Raw genomic sequence first — 19,628 nt, forward strand, 5'->3', positions numbered from 1 at the left:
GATTTATCCTCCCTCCAGCAGTTTGTGAGGCATTAGTGAAAATGGTTAAGAGCTCAGAGACAGCCTGGGTTTGAATCCTGGCTCTGCCACTTTCTATGTTTGTGACTTTGAGAGAGTCGCTAAGCCTCAGCTTCCCCATCTGTAAAATGGGAGCAATAATAATACACACCTCATAAGGCTATGGTGAAGATCTAGCAAGCTAGGAGTGGACGTGCAGCCCTCAGGACAGTATCTGACACATTGTTGTCATTGCTGTCATTGTGTTATGACAGTTTCCTTATCTTCATACAAATATTTACCAATACGAATCTTTAGAAAATCGTAGAACCGCCGTGCATGAGCCACCGTGCCTGGCCAACAGCACGTATTTATTATCTGATAGTCTGTGGGTCAGAAGTTCAGCATGGTCTCACTGACCTAAAATCAAGGGATCGACAGGGCCCCATTGCTTTCTTCAGGTTCCGAATAGGATCTGTTTCCTTGCCTTTTCCAGATCCTGGAAGCCGCCTTGGCTCACGGCCCCTTCTTACTTCTTCATTGCCAGCAATGTTGCACCTCTCTGTGTCTTTCCTCAACAGCCACATCTCCCCATGACTTCTGCCTCCTTCTGGCATATTAAGGAGCCCTGGAATTACATTAGGCCCACCCAGAGAATCTGGGATAAACTCCCTATTTTTAGGTCAGCAGATTAGCAACCTTCATACCCTAGTGCCACGTAACTTAATATATTTACAGGTTTGAGGGATTCGGACACGGACATCTTTGCGGGACGAGGGTCATTATTGTCCCTACCACAGGCCCCATGCAGGCCCTTGTCGTTAGGCAATGTCTGAGCCTGGGTCAGAGGCCTCTGAAGCAGATGCTAAATCTGCGTCTCAGATAAGGGCAGTGCCTTTAGCATCAAACAGCCCTGTGCACGCATCGCCGCTCTACCACAAGCCACGTGAACTTGGACAAATCGGTTTGCCTCTTTGAGCCTCAGTTTCCTCATGTGTGCAGTTGGGATGATAATGTGAAGATTGTATTTAATGCAAGTAAAATGATGGGTACATCACACATCTTAGTGAAGGTGAACGTTCATTTTTTTTTTTTTTTTTTTTTTGAGATGGGGGGTCTCACTCTGTCACCCGAGCTGGAGTGCAGTGGCACAATCATAGCTCACTGCAACCTTGACCTCCTGGGCTCAGGTGATCCTCCCAACTCAGCCTCCCGAGTAGCTGGGGTTACAAGCATGCACCACCATGCCTGGCTAATTTTTAAATTTTTCATGCAGACAGGGTTTTGTCATGTTGCCCAAGCTGGTCTTGAACTCCTGGCCTCAAGCAATCCACCCAAAGTGCTGGGATTACAGGCATGAGCCACCGTGCCCAGCCTCTTTATTGTTGTCATTTAAGATGACTTTACTCTTCCCTGTCCCAGGCTCAGGAGCAAGTTTCTGGACTTACTTTTAGCAGTTAGCAGGTAACATTGGTGGTTGTGTTCTACCAGTAAAATGGTAACTTTAGCCTTACCCTGTGCATTCACTGGTATAGTGGCTGAATAGATTGTTACATTCTGACCCCCTGGCCTCGTGCTTGATGCAACTAACATCATTCTGCACTCTCGCTTCCCCAGGTTGGTGGTTCGTCAGCACTGCTGAGGAGCAAGGCTGGGTCCCCGCAACGTGCCTCGAAGGCCAGGATGGGGTGCAGGATGAGTTTTCTCTGCAGCCTGAAGAAGGTAGGGAGGAGCTCGAGCCTTTGCTCGCTGGGGAGGACCTGTGCAGTCATCGCCTATACTGGGTTATCGTTCACCCAGTCTCTTCTTGAGGCCTCTGCCTCTGCTTCTCAGCAGCTCACTGGCTCAGGCTCCATGGCCTGTGAACCAGAAACCAGGCCATGGTATTAGGGCTGAGGGGCAAGCCCGCCCTCTCTTAGGGGCCTTTGGTAGCAACCTAGGTGAGCCTTCCCAGAGCTCGAGCCCTAACCCTTTCATGGGACCCCAGGAGGGCCCCAGCCTGATCCTCAAAAACAGTTCACTATTTCTGCCTAGAATTATTTGGTGGCCGAGGTGCTGGAGCTGCTTCAGCTCATTTGCAAGACGTTTGGCCCCATCTGTTTAAAAACCTCTGCTTTCTCTGTGGGTTGAAGTGGCCCTGACCAGGGGTCCCCCTCCACTCACCCACAGACACACGTCTGTTGTTGCCCAGAGAACCTTCCCTACACATGTCCTGAATGGTGATTCCTGCCATGCCAGAAACACTAAGTCCCAACCAACTCCCTTTCCCCCCGTAGAAACATTCCTAAAAGTAGGGCCTTTAGTGAGTTCACTTCACTCGTCACCAGGGGCTTAAGAATCAGACACACCTGAATTTTAATCTCCGCTCTACCACTTCCTGGTTGAGTGATCTTGGGCCAGTAATTTAACCTCTGTAAGCCTCAGCCTCTCATCTAAAAATCGAAACAATGATATCTACATCATGGGATTTTTGGAAAAAGTAAATGAGATCCACCTGCAAAGAACCTAGAACAGTAAGTGACCAGTAACTGTTATTATTGTATCAGCAATACCTTACCTAGAGTTGAGTTTTTTTGGCTTTTAGTTGACTGTTACGAGAAAGCACAGAGCCACATATAGCGTATCTTTATCAGAAAAGAGGGTGAGGAGAAGGGGGTTGTTTCTATGCTCAAAGGTTAGCAAAACACTGACATATGGTTTTGCATCGAGTCGTATTACAGCCAGCGCCCCTCAGAGTGAAATATCTGTTGGTTTGCTCTGTGTGTGTGAGGCCCGCCAGGCACTAGGCAGGGATAACACAGGGTTACAGCCAGAATCAACTCAGATTAAGGGGTAGTGATGTGGTGCGTGGAAACTAGAACCCCTGAGATGCTGAATGATGACCACCATGACAGCACCTCTGTCAGGCACTCATTGCTGTCCCGTTTTACAGATGAGGAAACATCTGAGAGGTAGGGAGACTTGCCCAGGGTCACACAGCTAGAAGATGGTGGGAGCGAAACCACATTTTCTTGAGTGTGTACATTTATTTTCTTCCCCGGACCACAGGTAGTACTTTTATTTTTTATTTATTTATTTTTTTTTTTTGAGACAGTCTTGCTCAGTCGCCCAGGCTGGAGTGCAGTGGCACAATCTCAGCTCACTGCAACCTCTGCCTCCTGGGTTCAAGCGATTCTCCTGCCTCAGCCTCTCGAGTAGCTGGGATTACAGGCGTGCACCACCACGCCCAGCTAGTTTTCGTGTTTTAAGTAGAAATGGTGTTTTGCCGTGTTGGCCAGGCTGATCTCAAACTCCTGACCTCAAGTGATCCGCCCACCTTGGCCTCTCAGCGTGCTGGGATTATGGGATTACAGGCATGAGTGACTTCGCCTGGTCCTTTTTTTTTTTTTTTTGAGATGGGGTCTCGCTCTGTCACTCAGGCTGGATGCAGTGGCACAATCATGGCTCACTGCAACCTTGAACTCTTGGACTCAAGTAATCTTCCCACCTCAGCCTAGCGCCTCTTTATAATCATGCTAGGAATGGAACTATGTCTACTAGAAGCCTCTTCACCCAAGTTCACGGTTAGTACTCAGGATCTTGGTCTTCCTAAGATGCCTGGGGCTTGGAATAGACTCAGAGGTAATGCTCTCCTGGATGGGGACATGTGCTTGGTGCCACCTTTGCCTCTACACGTTGTGGTGCTTTCTTCTCACCTGTGCCCTCTGCCCTTCCTCCCACATGCTGCCCATCCAGTCTCATGGAGGTATTGGTCTCTGCCCCGGCCTGTGGGCCGCCGCCGGACTCTGGGGGACTTGTATGCCATCAGCTGGCGTCAAGGTGCCTACCTCGGAGTTTTCTTCCCCATTTGGTGTTTGGAGCCAGGTCCCTGCACCTGCATGAGCCTCCCTGCTCTGGGACCGCCCGTGCCTGTTGCATGTGAGAAACAGTGATCTCATCTGTCTTGTGTGACATGTATGTTGTTGGCATGTGGGTTTGGGAGGAGCGAGCCTTGGGTGTTTCTTGGCCTTGGGGCTCTAAAGTTTCTCAGGTTAAAAAAGGATGCCTGTATGTTTCTATAAGGCTGAACCAGACCTGTTCCTTCATTCAGGCTCATTTGAGTTGCAAGGGAAAGAAATCCATGTAAACCAGGTTAAGCAAAAGGGGAAGTGTATTGACTTATATCACTAAAAAGCCCAGGGTAGGGCTAGCTTCAAGCAGAGCTGGACCTGGGGATTTGAAACTCTCATCAGGACCTGGGACTCTCTCACCACCTCTCTGCTTGTTGGCACCATTCTCTCGTGATGACAGCAATTCCAAGTACCTTTCAGGGACATCACCAAAGCAAGAGCTTCTCCTTCAACACAAGTCCTAGGATTGTTTCCAGCTGACCCACTAGGGTCACTTGCCATCCATAAAACCAGTCACAGTGGCCGGGAGTTGTAACGCTTTGGCCAGGCCGGGGTCCCACACCTACTCCTTCCCTCCAGGAGGGGGTGAGCTTGGCCTCACCTAAGCCATGGGGACAAAGGCTGGTAGCACCACCAAAAGAAGGGCAAATGCACACTAGGAAGGAAGCCCCCGCAGGCCTGCAGTCTGCAAGGTCTTCTGCCCTCTGCCGTGTGTGCAATCACTGAGCAATCCATGGATCCCAGAGAGGAACTCAGGTAGTAGAAAATCTGCCCGTGCAACTCAGCTGAAGGGTGCGGGGCTGCAGGAGTCCAGGCTCATACGACTGACTGCCCTCATTCTGGGACCCAGGTGGCACCCTTTCCCACCCGAACCAAACAGAGCTTCTGTGCACCTGGATTCTTCCGTCCACCCCTCCCAGCCCAGCAGCCCAGCCTGCAACTTCCGTGAAGCAGGGGAACAGCGGACTGTGCTGAGCACAGGGTATGTGCAGCTCGAGTCAGCTCAGCCCCCGCCGAGCAGGTCAGCAGGCCAGATCAATACATAAATAAACGCCCTGTGTGTTTGCCGCCTCCCTCTGTACCAGCTGGGCAGGCCGTGGACGGCGTGTGGTGTTTTCCCAAAGAGATAGCATCTGCAGCAGCATGTTAACCATGACACCAGGCCACAGCTGGCTCAGGCACTCACTAGGGCCAGAAAAGTAACCAAAACAGGAGAGCCCTTTCCTCTCCTTGCCGGGCTCCCTTGAGACACACATCCATTTTTCTCCATTTCAGCTGCCAGAGCAGATAACACTGGGGGTGGGAGCTGTTCTAGTTCTGTGGGACACCCTGCCAGTGAGCAACCTGCCCCGCCGAGCCCAGGCCCTCCAGGGCTACTGTGGGAGGGACGCAGCTGGGGGCAGCTCTCAAGGGGGAGGGTGAGGCCGTAAGGATGGTCCCACCGTTTCAGGGGCCGGGGGACTGCAAAGTGGGGTAGAAGGCATCCCAGTCACACGAATGAAAGTTGAAGCTTCGAGCATCGTTGGATTCAAAGACTTGAACATAATTAATAAAAGTGAAAATCAGCTACCGGCAAGGTCATGAAAATCACGAACTGTGTCTTCCTCGGTAGTGATTTCAGCCTGAAACCCTCCACTGCCAAAGTTCAGCTTCTCCCTGAACTCTCCACCAGCAAGAGCTGGTAAGGAGCCACAGACAGCTTAACCCCCTCTGTGTGAGCGAGGTGGCTCCCATCAGGCCTTCAGGTCTTGCTCATTTACTGCATATTGACTGATTTGCTCAACACTCCAAGCACCATGCCCAGTGCTGGAGACATGGGAATGAACAAGACAGACAAAGCCCTGCCTTCCTGGAGCTCATATTCCAGCAAAGGAAACAGACACACACTCACGAAACACAATAAATAAGTCAAATATATGTTGAGTTACAAGGTAATTCCTGGTGTGAGTGGGGGGCAATAAACAGGGATAAGGGGGATGAGAATGCCATGGACGGAAATACTGTAGAAGCAGGTGAGGCGTGAGGCTGAGTGTGTGGCGCTGAGGAGTTTCAGAGGGATCGAGACCTGCCCTTTGTCCTGTGTTCTGTTGCTGCTTGCACAGGGCTGTCCAGGGCTAGGTCAGGGCCCGGGGGGTGCCCAGAAATCTCTGAAGGAAATCTTCCCTCCAATGGGCAAGGGCATCCCAGGCCTCTTGGTGTCCTCTTCTGACCCCAGCTTCCTTTTGTCCCCACAGAGGAGAAGTACACGGTCATCTACCCGTACACAGCTCGGGACCAGGATGAAATGAACCTGGAGAGAGGGGCTGTGGTGGAGGTCATCCAGAAAAACCTGGAAGGCTGGTGGAAGATCAGGTACCAGCTGCCGCCTCCCACTGTTGCTGGGTGGGTTTGGGGCCACATGGGCTCCGGCTTCACAGAGGTCAGTCAGTGATTGCATCTGGGTGAAGTTTCTGCCTGAACCATAAAAGGATACTTCTCTGTGTTGTTTGGCCTCCCTCCCTGCCCATATCCTTCCCTAAAAGTCCGTAATAAGGAAAACTTTCTCCAAGCACACTGAACCACAGATAGCAGCAACCCTGTTAAGCAAGGCTGGTTTCCACCTCCAGATGTTTCTCATAATGAGGAATTGGAGGCCGAAACTGCCCCATGTGAGTGACAGCCCCCTTCAGCCCCATACTGAGAACAAGATGGTGCATAAACGCTCAAGGACTGTAATTCATCCTAGGCTAATAATCTGCCCTCATCTCTCGAAGTCCATTGGTAAAAGCAGGGCATCTGCATTCCAAACACCTTTGACAGCCCTTTCACCTATGTGATGAAATCAGAGCCTCCCAGGCAGGCAGGGTGGCCAACTGGTCCTCACCTTGCCTGGGACTTCCCCAGTTTTAGTAATGAAAGTCCTGGGAACCCCTCCTGGATCACCCCCAATAGGCAGGGTGTGACCGCAGGAAATTAGGGCAAGAGAGGAAGCCAAGGTCCCTGCGATCTAGTGTCTGCGCCGTGATGTGTGGCGGGACATTTGGGCCATTTCCAGGAGGCTGAGCACGTAGCACTGCACTCATTCATTCATTCATTCATTCAACAAACACCAAGAATCTCTGCTGGGCCCAGCCCTGTTCTGGGAGCTGAGAAGTCGACAGTGAGCAAGACACAGGAGCTCACACCACCCGGTGCAGAAGACAGACTCATAAACAGTGATAGAGCAGGTGGTCGGCCGTGTTGGAGGGATGCATGGGGACTTTGGTACACAGAAGAGGGGCTTCTCAGCCTGGGGATCAAGAAGCCTTCCTGAGGGAGATCTCAGAACTTAAATTTGAAGAAGGATAATGATAGTAATAGTGTATTAGTCTGTTTTCATGCTGCTGATAAAGATATACCCAAGACTGGCCTCAGAATCATGGCGGGAGGCGAAAAGTACTTCTTACATAGCATCGGCAAGAGAAAATGAGGAAGAAGCAGAAGCGGAAACGCCTAATAAACCCATCAGATCTCATGAGACTTACTCACTATCATGAGAATAGCACAGAAAGACCGGCCCCCATGATTCAGTTACCTCCCCCTGAGTCCCTCCCACAACACGTGGGAATTCTGGGAGATACAATTCAAGTTGAGATTTCAATGGGGACACAGCCAAACCATATCAAATAGTAAACATGGGCCGAGCACAGTGGCTCATGCCTGTAATCCCAGTACTTTAGGAGGTAAGGCAGGAGGATCACTCGAGGCCGGGAATTCAAGACCAACCCAGGCAACATAGCAAGATCCCATCTCTGCATAAAAACCTTTTAAATTAGCCAGACATGTGATGCGTGCCTGTAGTCCCAGCTACCCAGGAGGCTGAGGCAGGAGGATCACAGCCCAGGAGTTTGAAGCTGTGATGAGCTATGATGGTGCCACTCCAGCCTGGGCAACACAGCAAGACCCTGTCTCTAAAATTTAAAGACTTTAATTTTTTTAAAACGTTTTTAAAAGGATAACAAACATATATTGAATAGGATGTTATCTTGCTGCATAATAAATTGTCCCAAAACTTAGTGGCTCTGGAATTCAACAGTGGCTTAACTAGACTCAAGGTCACTCCCGAGGTTGTAGTTAGGATGTCAGTAAGGGCTGCAGTCATCTCAAGATTTGGTTGACGCTAGAAAGTGACGGTCAGGATTTCAGCCCATTCCCTTCTCACCCCAGAGCCCACTCAGCACTGCACATCACCTCCCATCTTATGGCTCTGTGTCCCCAAACAATGAACTGTGTCAAACTGAGGGTGTGGGTTATATACAGCCTGGCACTTTCTAATTAGGCTATTCCCTCTCAGAGCGTATTTTAAGATTGATAGACACGAACTGCAGATTTCTACCTAAATGTAGAGATTGGGAGAGATGTACCCAACTGGCTGTCACAGCTGGTGTGACTGACTGCAGCACACCCCTGGTCTAGATTGACCCCTCTGGTCATTGCTATTAAAACTGAATTCTGGCCAGGTGTGGTGGCTCATGCCTGTAATCCCAACATTTTGGGAGGCCGAGACAGGAAGATCAGTTGAGCCCAGGAGCTCGAGACCAGCCTGGGCAACATAGCAAGACCCCATCTCTACAAGAAATAAGAAATAAATAGCTGCGCATGGGGATGTGTAGCTGTGATTCCAGCTACATAGGAGACTGAGATGGGAGGATCGCTTGAGCCCAGGAGTTCACGGCTGCAGTGAGCTGTGATCGCACCACTGCACTCTGACCTGGGCGACAGGGAGACCCTATCTCAAAAACTGAATCTCTCCTGCAGAGGATTAAGTGATGATGACACTCATTGAATTCCCTTTTGGGAGGACACTGAGCTGATCTGTCAGGGTCTCAATCACTCTGTGTTTAGTGATGGCCAGCTGGCGCTTGGCAAGCCCTGGACCCATCCCTCAACCTGCTAATCCCATATGAAAACATGTTTAATCTCCGTGTTAACCAGCATGAACAGATCTCCATCTGTCTATGCCAGGCTGTGGCCCCAGAGCTGGGACTGCTGGGAAGGGGCAGCAAAGCACAGAGATTCAGAGCGCAGGCTGGTGCCCTGCTGGCTGGGTGGGACGTGGTGGGTGCTGTGAGAGGGGCAAGTAGAGGCCGGGTTGGAAAGGCCTTGAAAATGCCAAGCTGAGGGCTTAGGCACCATCAAGAGGAAATACACAGTGTGCCAACCTCTGGCCCTAGGCAGTCACGACCCTTCGTTCCTGCTTCCTGGGACCTGTTGTGTGATTCCCAGTAGGAGCGAGGCTTCTTCCCTTGCGCCTGGCGGAGCAGTTTGACAGCATCCTTCCTCCTCCTCACAGGTACCAGGGCAAAGAAGGCTGGGCCCCCGCCTCCTACCTAAAGAAGAACAGTGGGGAGCCCTTGCCCCCGAAGCCAGGCCCCGGCTCACCCTCCCACCCAGGTGCCCTTGACTTGGATGGTGTTTCCCGGCAGCAGAACGCAGTGGGCAGGGAGAAGGAGCTGCTCAGCAGCCAGAGGGATGGGCGGTTTGAAGGCCGCCCAGTGCCCGACGGCGACACCAAGCAGAGTGAGTGACACCCGCCCCAGCCTCTAACACTCGGGACCCCCGTGTGCCAGCTCTGTGCTCAAGGCTTCTCACATCATCCCTCATCCTCACAGTAGCCCAGCTGCTCCCTCATCCTCTAGATAAGAAAACAGACACCCAGAAACCCTGGGGAACTTGTTCCAGATCTTTCAGCCCGTGAATTGCAGAATCTGAGTCAAGAGGCATTGCTGGCCGGGCGCAGTGGCGCACACCTGTAATCCTAGCACTTTGGGAGACCGAGGTGGGTGGATCACTGGAGGTCAGGAGTTCAAGACCAGCCTGGCCAACATAGTGAAACTCCATCTCTACTAAAAATACAAAAATTAGCAAGGCGTGGTGGCGGGTGCCTGTAATCCCAGCTACTCGGGAGGCTGAGGCAGGAGAATCGCTTGAACCCGGGAGGCGGAGGTTGCAGTGAGCCGAGATCGTGCCATTGCACTCCAGCCTGGGTGACAAGAGCAAAACTCCATTTTAAAAAAAAAAGAAAAAAAAAGGGAGGCGTTGCTTTCCTATCCCAGGTTGCATTCTTTCTGCTATCTCACAGCGGTCACACTGGCTACTGTTTTTCAAGCACCTGCTACATGCCAGAAACCTTCTAATTAGTGTGATTGACTCCTCATAACTACCTTTGAGGAAATTACTACGTTTTATGTTTTACAGATTGGGAGTCTGAAGGGTGAGAGGGTGTGCCCAAGGCCCCCAGCTAGCAGACAGCAGGGGCGGGGACTTGAACCTGGGGAGTGCTGTGCTCTCTACTGCTCCGTGTGGCCTTGTTTCTAAGCCAGAGAAAGAAGATGACCCTGTGGGCTTTACTCCAACACAGTGCCTCTCCCAGCTTGCTTTTCAAAGCCTCCTCATGTATATTTTACCATTTCATGTTTCCAACACACCTGAGAGTTGAGTTCATTACTGTTGTCGGCCTGGTCACACTGGCTACCATACCGTGTCTGCATGGGCACACTGGTGCCCAGGACTTATGCACAGTGCCCATGATCCTGTCTTGGTCATGCAGGGCAGGTGGACTCTGCTGTTGAGAAAGGACTTCCAGCTAGCCACAGAGATGAGGCCGCTGCCCCTGGCTGGGCTTCTCCCAGCTGTTTTTAAGTGGCAGTGAACTTCTTGAGTCCCTCAACCAAGTTTCATACTTTGCTCAGCTGCCCTGAGAAGTCACTGATCATGTTTCCTCACATGCTGTGGCAAGAGTTCTGCCCATCCCCGAGTTTGTGTGATTCTAATCTGCCAATCATGGCCAAGAGGATAGGTGTATTCCCATCATCTCTAGAGGAGCAAATGAAAATCTGCAACCTCAATGTCTTTGTTAATGTATAGGTTCAGGCTGGACACAGTGGCTCACAACTGTAATCCCAGTGCTTTGGGAGGCTGAGGCTGGAGGATCACTTGAGGCCAGGAGTTTGAGACCAGCCTGGGCAACATAGTAAGACCCCCTATCTACAAAAAAAATTTTTTTTAATTAGCTGGGCATGGTGGCACGCACCTGTAGTCCCAGCTACTAGGGTGGCTGAGGTGGGAGGATCACTTGAACCCAGGAGATTGAGGCTACGGTGAGCTGTGATTGCACCACTGCACTCCAGCCTGGGCAACAGAGCGAGACCCTGTCTCTCAAAAGTAGATAGATGGATAGATAGATAGATAGATAGATAGATAGATAGATAGATAGATAGATTCAGATGCTAAAACAAAGACACTCCCGACCACCACTGAATATACATATATACACACATCCAATAAATAATCTAGATATATATTTCTTTTTCACAAAACAGTCTGTGTGTATGTTCAGGGTTGATATGGCAGCTCCGGGCAATCAAGAGTCTTATTACTCCGCATCCATCTTGTTGCCTTCACCACCTGGTCCAGAACGGCTCACTACTAGTCCAGCCAATGAAAAGCAGTGCATTGCACTCCAGCCTGGGTGACAAGAGCAAAACTCCATTAAAAAAAAAAAAGGAGGCGTTGCTTTCCTATCCCAGGTTTCATTCTTTCTGCTATTTCACAGTGGTCACACTGGCTACTGTGTGCACAGCTCAGAAGCTACACACTTTCTACTTTGTCTTACATCCCACTGCCAAAACCGAGTCACATGGCAGTAGCTGGCTGCAAGGGTGACTGGAAATGAAGTCTTTATACAGACAGCTAAGTGTCTTGGCCAATCTCTGTTGCTATTTATTCTAATAGAAGACAGGTAAATGGGAATTTAAGGGATTAGCAGTCTCCTCCACACCCCAACGCCAGACTACCCTTCTGTATGGACCCGTGCTGAGCCTGCTCAACATTCTGCCCTTAGCCAGGAGCCTTGGACCACTGCAAAGTCCTCATCCTCCTGGCCCTGAGACCCAGAGCTAGGGCAGCCGCTTCCGGAGTATAAACCCCTGTGTCATCAGCCCAAGCGTGTTTGGTTCGGTGTGTTTGTGTGTGTATTGTTGCGTTTGGGTTGTTCTAGAGCACAAAACCAGGTGCAGTTAACATTCACTGCATGCCTGCCACATGCCAAGAGCTTCACAGATGTTTCCTTTCATCCTCACCGCTGCCCTGAGTGACACACATTCTGCCAGTTCTACAGATGAGGGCCTTATGGCTCCGAGAATCCAATCATCTGTCCAGTGCCAGCAGCTGTGAGCCTCAGAGCTGGATTGGGACCCATCTCTGTGTTATTCTGAAGACTGCTTTTTGCCCTTTCTGGAGAATGTCCATGACTTGAGCATCCAGCACCATCCCCTTTCATTCCTGTGTAGAAAAGATCCAAGAAAAGCAACGTAGAGAGAGTCTGGAGCCAACTATGAGCCACGCGTGAGCAGCTCCTTCCTGCCCAGGCTATTCTCGCAGGAAGGGTTGCGGCGGCATGCGGCCGCCTGTGTTCAATCTTCTGCAGGAGAGAATAGATCTGTCCTGCGCCCAGCTCAGGAATCTCATCTGTAGCACTCTGCACGTGAGTGTAATAAGCTCTCGTTTCTCCACAGGATCACCAAAGATGAGGCAGAGACCCCCTCCTCGCCGGGACATGACCATTGTAAGTGGACCCTTGCTACTGGGGAGTGGCCACTGACTTGAGGGCTGTGAGGGGTGTCCACTAGCCCCTCGCACACCCCTCACCCTTCCAGAAATGCTCTCTTTCCTGTGCACACAACAGCCTTTTGAAGCGGGCTGCATAAATGCTAGTCCCACCCCCAGGTGGAAAGACTGAGGTGCAGGCAGGTGAAACAATTGGCCCACGAGGCCAGAGTGCTCCTGTGACAGTTGGGCCTCGGGACCTGCTTTCTGCTCCCTGGGCCCTTCTCTTGGTCTTAGATCAGTCTTCTCAAGTCAAGCGACTTGAGGTCCAAGCCGAGATGAGACACAAATATCATCTGTGGTCCCATTCTCATATTCTGCGCTCATACTCCGTTTTGTAAAATTCGCTAGGTACCTTTTAAGCCAATACTTGGAACAATGGGTCGTTGGGTTTGGGGTTTTTTTGTTTGTTTGTTTGCTTTGAGACGGGGTCTTGCTCTGTTGGGGTTGTATTTTTTTAATGTCTGCTATTTATCAGGCACCTGTTGCGTGCCGTGCAATGTGCTGAGCGCCTCACAACATTAATTTAATACTTGAAGCAACCCCACCAGGTAGACACTGTTATGCCCACTCTACAGGAGAGAGAACTGAGGCTTCAAAGGGGGGTGATTTGCCCAAGGTCACTCCCACCATCAGTATTTCCAACCCAGATAGATCTACTAACAAACTTATGCTCCCTCCACAACCGTCACTGCCTCTTATTTCAGAGAATATTGTCTTGCTCCAGATTCTCATGATTGTACCCAAATGTCCCACGTTTCTTCCCATCGCCCTAAAGCTGATGGGCCAGTGAGGTCTCACTGAGGAGATGACAATCTGTGTGGTCCTATTTGTGTTGTCCCTTAGAATCCAACTAGGTCCCCAGCACCCCCTTGAGGGTGATTGCATGCCCCAGGCCCTTAGTCTCCCCCTGACACAGGGTCGCAGGAGTGCACTTAGCATTGGCAATAACCCTGTGTGTGATCGTACCAGCCTCGAGGCCTCAACCTGCCGAAGCCGCCCATCCCGCCCCAAGTGGAGGAAGAGTATTACACCATCGCGGAATTCCAGACAACCATCCCAGACGGCATCAGCTTCCAGGCGGGCCTGAAGGTCGAGGTGAGTGGCCCTGGTGTTCCTTCACCTACTTGTGATTCCTGATTCCAGGCATCACCTCCTACTTCTCCTCTGTCACCTACGTCACTGGGTGGGTGGAGGTGAGGCAGAGATTAACAGCTTTATAGTTCACATACCATACAGTTTACCAATTTGAAGTGTAAAATTCAGCAGCTTATGGTATTCACAGGGTTGCACCACCCTCACCACTATCTAATTCTAGAACAAAAAGAAACTCCTTACCCATCAACAGTCACCCTCCATCTCCCCTCAACCTGCCAGCTCTAGGCAGCCACCAGTCCACTTTCTGTCTCCATAGATGTGCCTGTTGTAGACATTTCATATAGATGAAATCCCACAGTATGTGGTCTTGTGTGACTGGCTGTATGCCTTTCTTTACCACCTCCCACCTCCGTTCTTACTTCTCCTCTCTCCTTTTCTTCCCACGCCCTCTGCTTGTCTACTTTGTTCCCCAGATTCTCTTCCTGCATTTCTCTTTCCTTTGCTTATGGGGTTAGAGCTTCAAGGTATTTCTTTCTCATATTTCCAAGAAAACCTGTAAGGGAGGGGATGGCCGCTAGGGCCAGGGTTTGGAAAGCTTTGGCAAAGATGGTTCTGGAGACACTTTCAAAAGCAGGTGAGCCAGTCACAGGCATCACCAAGTTCACTCTGTCACACGTGAGAGTTGGTCAGACCACACCCCCCCCAACCTCACCTTGGGAGGCCGAGGTTTAATTTACTCATCTCTGCAAAAATAAAATACTCCTGGATCACCTACTATGGTTGTGTGTGGTGGCTGCTTTTCTAAGCCCTGAAGAGTTGTCATCACCCTCCCCTTTCCTTTAAAGAACACAGCTCTGGTCCCTGGCACAGAGCACTGTCTGACGGCCCAGGGCAGTGGGCACCACTGATCAGTTCACTCCAGCGTACCTCTCTAGGGCCCCTCCCTTCCTTCCTGGCTGTATTCCAGGAAGGACTATAGCCTGCCTGTCTGCCCACCTTCATTCTTTCCTTCCCTCCTTCCTTCCCTTCTTCCTTCTCTCCTTCCCTTCCCTCCCTTGTTCCTTCCTCCTCCCTCCTCCCTTTGTTCTTTCCTTCCCTTCTTCCTTCCCTCCTTCCCTCCCTCCTTCTTTCCCTTCCTCTCTCCTTCCTCCCGCCTTCCTTACCTCCTTCCTTCCTTCTCTTCTCTTTCCTCCCCTCCTTCCTTCCTTCCATCTTTCCTTCCTTCTCTTCTCTTTCCTTCCCTCCTTCCTTTCTTCCATCCTCCTTCCTTCCTTCTCTTCTCTTTCCTTCCCTCCTTCCTTTCTTCCATCCTCCTTCCTTCCTTCTCTTCTCTTGCCTCCCCTCCTTCCTTTCTTCCATCCTCCTTCCTTCCTTGTCCCTTCCTCCAGCTTGCCAGCAGCCCCACCAGGCACAACATCTGGCCCAGGCCTTGCTGTGTACTACAGTCAAGACACTAGTTCTGCATCCTCTGGTCTCTGCTTCCAGAGACGTTGACGTATCTTGATGTTTCACTAGAAGGACATCCTTTTATGTTTTCACTTTGCTATTATCTGAGTCAAGGGCTAAAGGGATAAGATTTGGGAAAATTCTGAATTATGTTTTAATCCATTATACAAAAAACCTGCCCCTTCATACTCATTCTTTCCATACACATGTATTGAGTGCCTAGTGTATCACAATGTAAGGGTCATCTGAGACATCATCTCCTTTTTGTTTTTTTGTTTTTTTTTTTTTTTTTGAGACAGCCTTGCTCCTCTGTTGCCCAGACTGAAGTGCAATGGCTCAATCTCAGCTCACTGCAACCTCCACTTCCCAGGTTCAAGTGATTCTCCCGCCTCAGCCTCTCAAGTAGCTGGGATTACAGGCGCCCACCATGACGCGCGGCTAATTTTTGTATTTTTAGTAGAAACAAGGTTTTGCCATGTTGGCCAGGCTAGTCTCGAACTCCTGATCTCAGGTGATCTGCCCGCCGCAGCCTCCCAAAGCTCTGGGATTACAAGTGTGAGCCACTGCGCCTGGCTAGATGTTTTTTTCTTATGATAGATCCGTATGCTCTGTTTTTCTCTTCTCCAGTTTTGCTTCCTGGCTCATTGCAACATTATCTTAGCCTTCAAAATGCATTAATGGAACCACAGCATTCTAGCAGTAGGGCTACTAGAAACACCTTAGTTACTTGTCTAGGCTATTTATCTTCAGGATGTGTGATGATGATGAGGAGGAAGATGAGGATGATGATGAGGATGAGGATGATGATGAGGATGATGAGGATGAGGATGATGACGAGGATGATGATGATGAGGACAAGGATGATGAGGATGAGGATGATAAGGATGAGGATGATGAGGATGAGGATGATGACGAGGATGATGATGATGAGGACAAGGATGATGAGGATGAGGATGATAAGGATGAGGATGATGAGGATGATGGCGAGGATGAGGATGATGAGGATGAGGATGATGACGAGGATGAGGATGATGAGGCTGATGATGATGATGATGACGAGGATGATGAGGATGAGGATGGTGATGAGGAGGAGGAGGATGAGGATGATGAGGAGGAGGATGAGGATGATATATGCACCTCTTCTGTGTCAGGTACCTTACCTCCTTGATAACTAATCTTCACAGAAGTCCCAAGAGGTCAGTACCAGCAGCATGCGGTTGGTTGGTTGGTTGGTGTTTTTTTGTTTTGTTTTGTTTTTTCTATCAGCATATTTTATAGATGAGACTCAGAGGGGTTAGGTAAATTAATTGCCTCTAGTAACACAGCTAGTAAGCAATGGAGTTGGGATTTGAAACCAGGTCTCTCTGCTTTTAAAGCCCACACTGTTTTCTTTCCCCTCATTCTTGTGATTTTTTTGTTGTTGTTTTGTTTTGTTTTGATGGAGTCTTGCCCTGTTTCCCAGTCTGGAGTGCAATGGCGCTATCTTCACTCATTGCAACCTCTGCCTCCCGGGTTCAGACGATTCTCTTGCCTCAGCCTCCCAAGTAGCTGGGATTACAGGAACTCGCCATCACGCCCAGTTAATTTTTTTTGTATTTTTAGTAGAGACAGGGTTTCACCATGTTGGCCAGGCTAGTCTCGAACTCCTGACCTCAGGTGATCTGCCCGCCTAAGCCTCCCAAATTGCTGGGATTACAGGCGTGAGCCACCGCACCCCGCATCTGATCTTGCATTTGTTTTTATTCATAGTAGCTCTTGGCTTCCCTCTGGTAAACAAAAACGCCCATTCATCATGGTTCAGAACATACATGTTCAGAGCTTCTACCACAATACTTTGCAAGGAATGTAACCTTGACAAATCTTACTGATACATCTAATATTGATTACCCTAGTTTCAGTTCCTCACATCAGACTTCAGTATTAGTGTTGTTGAATTCATGGATGTGCTGACAATGACTTGTATGCCCAGCGTAGCCTGTAATTTTTACCAGAGCTATCAAGTGTTGATAAGATGCTGGTCATCCTCACATAAAGAGCTTACATTTATCAGTGGCCTTCCCTGGAGATTCCAGTGGGACTCATTAAGTGCTGCCTGTCAAGCGCATCCCGCTGGCTCAGTGACCTCCACTCTAATTTAATCACAGGAGCGTTTACCAAGTGCACAGCATTTATCAAGGGCTGTTGTATGCATTAGCTCTTGTGGCTTCAAAAATTCTACAGGTGGGTATTAAATTGTTCTTATCATTTTCCTTCTGTGATGTGGAATCTGAGGCATGCGGCTTGTCCCAGGCCACTCAGGCAGTAAGTGGTAGAGCCAAGACTAGAACCCAGGACTGCAGGCCCAGGAGCCCAGCATTTGCATCCTGGCGGCTGAGTCTGTGGCTGCCATCCCTCTCCCAGAAAGTGCACAAAGTGCCTTTCGTCTGAGGCAGAGGTTGCAATGAGTGAAGATAGCGCCATTGCACTCCAGACTGGGAAACAGGGCAAGACTCCATCAAAAAAACAAAACAAAACAAAACAACAACAAAACAACAACAAAAAAATCACAAGAATGAGGGGAAAGAAAGTGCCTCTGCACAAAGTGCCTGCAGCCATCTTTGCTCCTTCTGCAGTTTCTCACCCCAGACACGGCCCCTCTCCAAGCAGGGTCTTTTTTGTTTTTGGTTTTGTTTTTTCGAGACAGAGTCTTGCTCTGTCGCCCAGGCTGGAGTGCAACGGCACGATCTCAGCTCACTGAAACCTCTGCCTCCCAGGTTCAAGCGTTTCTCCTGCCTCAGCCTCCCAAGTAGCTGGGATAACAGGTGCATCCCACCATACCCAGCTAATTTTTTGTATTTTTAGTAGACTCAGGGTTTTACAATGTTGACCAGGCTGGTCTCGAACTCCTGACATCAGATGATCCACCTGCCTCGGCCTCCCAAACTGCTGGGATTACAGGTGTGAGCCACCACCCCTGGTCAGGGGTCTCTTTTGTGAGAGGCAAGATTAGGTGACTCTGAAGCCCACCGCTCTGCCTTTGACTCTCCTCCGATCGATGGGGTTTGGTTTTTTGTTTGTTTGTTTGTTTGTTTGTTTGTTTTGAGACAGAGTCTTGCTCTGTCGCCCAGGCTGGAGTGCAGTGGCGCGATCTCAGCTCACTGCAAGCTCTGCCTCCTGGGTTCATGCCATTCTCCTGCCTCAGCCTTCTGAGTAGCTGGGATTACAGGTGCCGGCCACCAAGCCCGGCTAATTTTTTGTATTTTTAGTAGATACAGGGTTTCATCATGTTAGCCAGGATGGTCTCGATCTCCTGACCTCGTGATCCACCCGCCTCGGCCTCCCAAAGTGCTGGGATTACAGGTGTGAGCCACCACACCCAGCCACGGGTCTCTTTTCTGAGAGGCAAGATTAGGTGACTCTGAAGCCCACCCCCTACCTTTGACTCTCCTCCGATCGACGGGCTTTCTACAGGACCCACTGTGTGTTCCTCAGCTCTCCTGAGGCTCGGTTCTGCATGTGTGAAATGAAGTGACGGTTCCCAACTCACAGGGTGTCATGAGCGTTCATCAGATCTTCCGAGTCCAGAGAGAGCCTACCAGGGAACTGCAGTGTACATCTGCGATGGCTGCCATCACAAAATACCACATGGGGTGGTTTAAACAACTGCAGTTTATTGTCTCACAATTGGGGAAGCCAGAAGTTCGAGATCAAGCTGTCAGCAGGTTTGGTTCCTCCTGTGTCCTGTCTCCCTGGCTTCCATATGGCACCTTCCCGCTGTTTCTCACGTGGGCGTCCCTCAGTCCCTGTGTGTTTTCTGATCTCCTCTTCTTATTTGGACATCAGTCATATTGAACTAGGGCCCACGTATCAGGCCATTCCTGGATTGCTATAAAGAAATACCTGAGGCCGGGCGCGGTGGCTCAAGCCTGTAATCCCAGCCCTTTGGGAGGCTGAGACGGGTGGATCACGAGGTCAGAAGATCGAGACCATCCTGGCTAACACGGTGAAACCCCGTCTCTACTGAAAAATACAAAAAATTAGCCAGGCGTGGTGGCGGGCACCTGTAGTCCCAGCTACTCGGGAGGCTGAGGCAGGAGAATGGCGTGAACCCGGGAGGCGGAGCTTGCAGTGAGCTGAGATCCGGCCACTGCACTCCAGCCTGGGCGACAGAGCGAGACTCCGTCTCAAAAAAAAAAAAAAAAGAAATACCTGAGACTGGGTGATGTATAAAGGAAAGAGGTTTGCTGGACTCACAGTTGGGCATGCTGTACAGAAAGCATGGTGCCGGCATCTGCTTGGCTTCTGGGGAGGCTCAGGGAGCTTTTACTCATGGCAGAAGGCAAAGCAGGAGCAGGCGCGTCACGTAGCGAGAGCAGGAGCAAGAGAGAATGGCAGGGAAACACCACACACTTTAAACAACCGGATCTCGTGGGAACTCATTACCATGGGAAGGACACCAAGCCATTCATGAGGGATCCGCCCCCATGACCCAAACACCTCCCACCAGGCCCCACCTCCATCATTGGGGATCACCTTTCAACATGAGACTTGGGTGGGGACATACATCCAAACTCAGGCCACCTTAGTGACCCA

At 50.3% G+C, this 19,628-nt stretch overlaps 1 protein-coding gene across 2 annotated transcripts in view; it reads left to right on the forward strand.

Moving 5' to 3' along the window:
* The window catches only part of LOC105480874 (SH3 and PX domains 2B), a 119,277-nt gene that overhangs the window by 91,876 nt on the left and 7,773 nt on the right, over nucleotides 1-19,628 (forward strand). Inside the window, exons 8-13 of one of the 2 annotated variants that reach the window (XM_011740071.2) lie at nucleotides 1,615-1,719; nucleotides 3,733-3,816; nucleotides 6,122-6,239; nucleotides 9,199-9,425; nucleotides 12,422-12,471; nucleotides 13,485-13,610. In XM_011740071.2, the coding sequence (XP_011738373.2) occupies nucleotides 1,615-1,719; nucleotides 3,733-3,816; nucleotides 6,122-6,239; nucleotides 9,199-9,425; nucleotides 12,422-12,471; nucleotides 13,485-13,610 (710 nt within the window). The remainder of the gene's footprint in view (nucleotides 1-1,614; nucleotides 1,720-3,732; nucleotides 3,817-6,121; nucleotides 6,240-9,198; nucleotides 9,426-12,421; nucleotides 12,472-13,484; nucleotides 13,611-19,628) is intronic. The other variant, XM_011740072.2, reaches the window with a different exon arrangement.

This window comes from Macaca nemestrina, chromosome 6 (genome assembly GCF_043159975.1).
Source record: "Macaca nemestrina isolate mMacNem1 chromosome 6, mMacNem.hap1, whole genome shotgun sequence".
Taxonomy (NCBI): domain Eukaryota; kingdom Metazoa; phylum Chordata; class Mammalia; order Primates; family Cercopithecidae; genus Macaca; species Macaca nemestrina.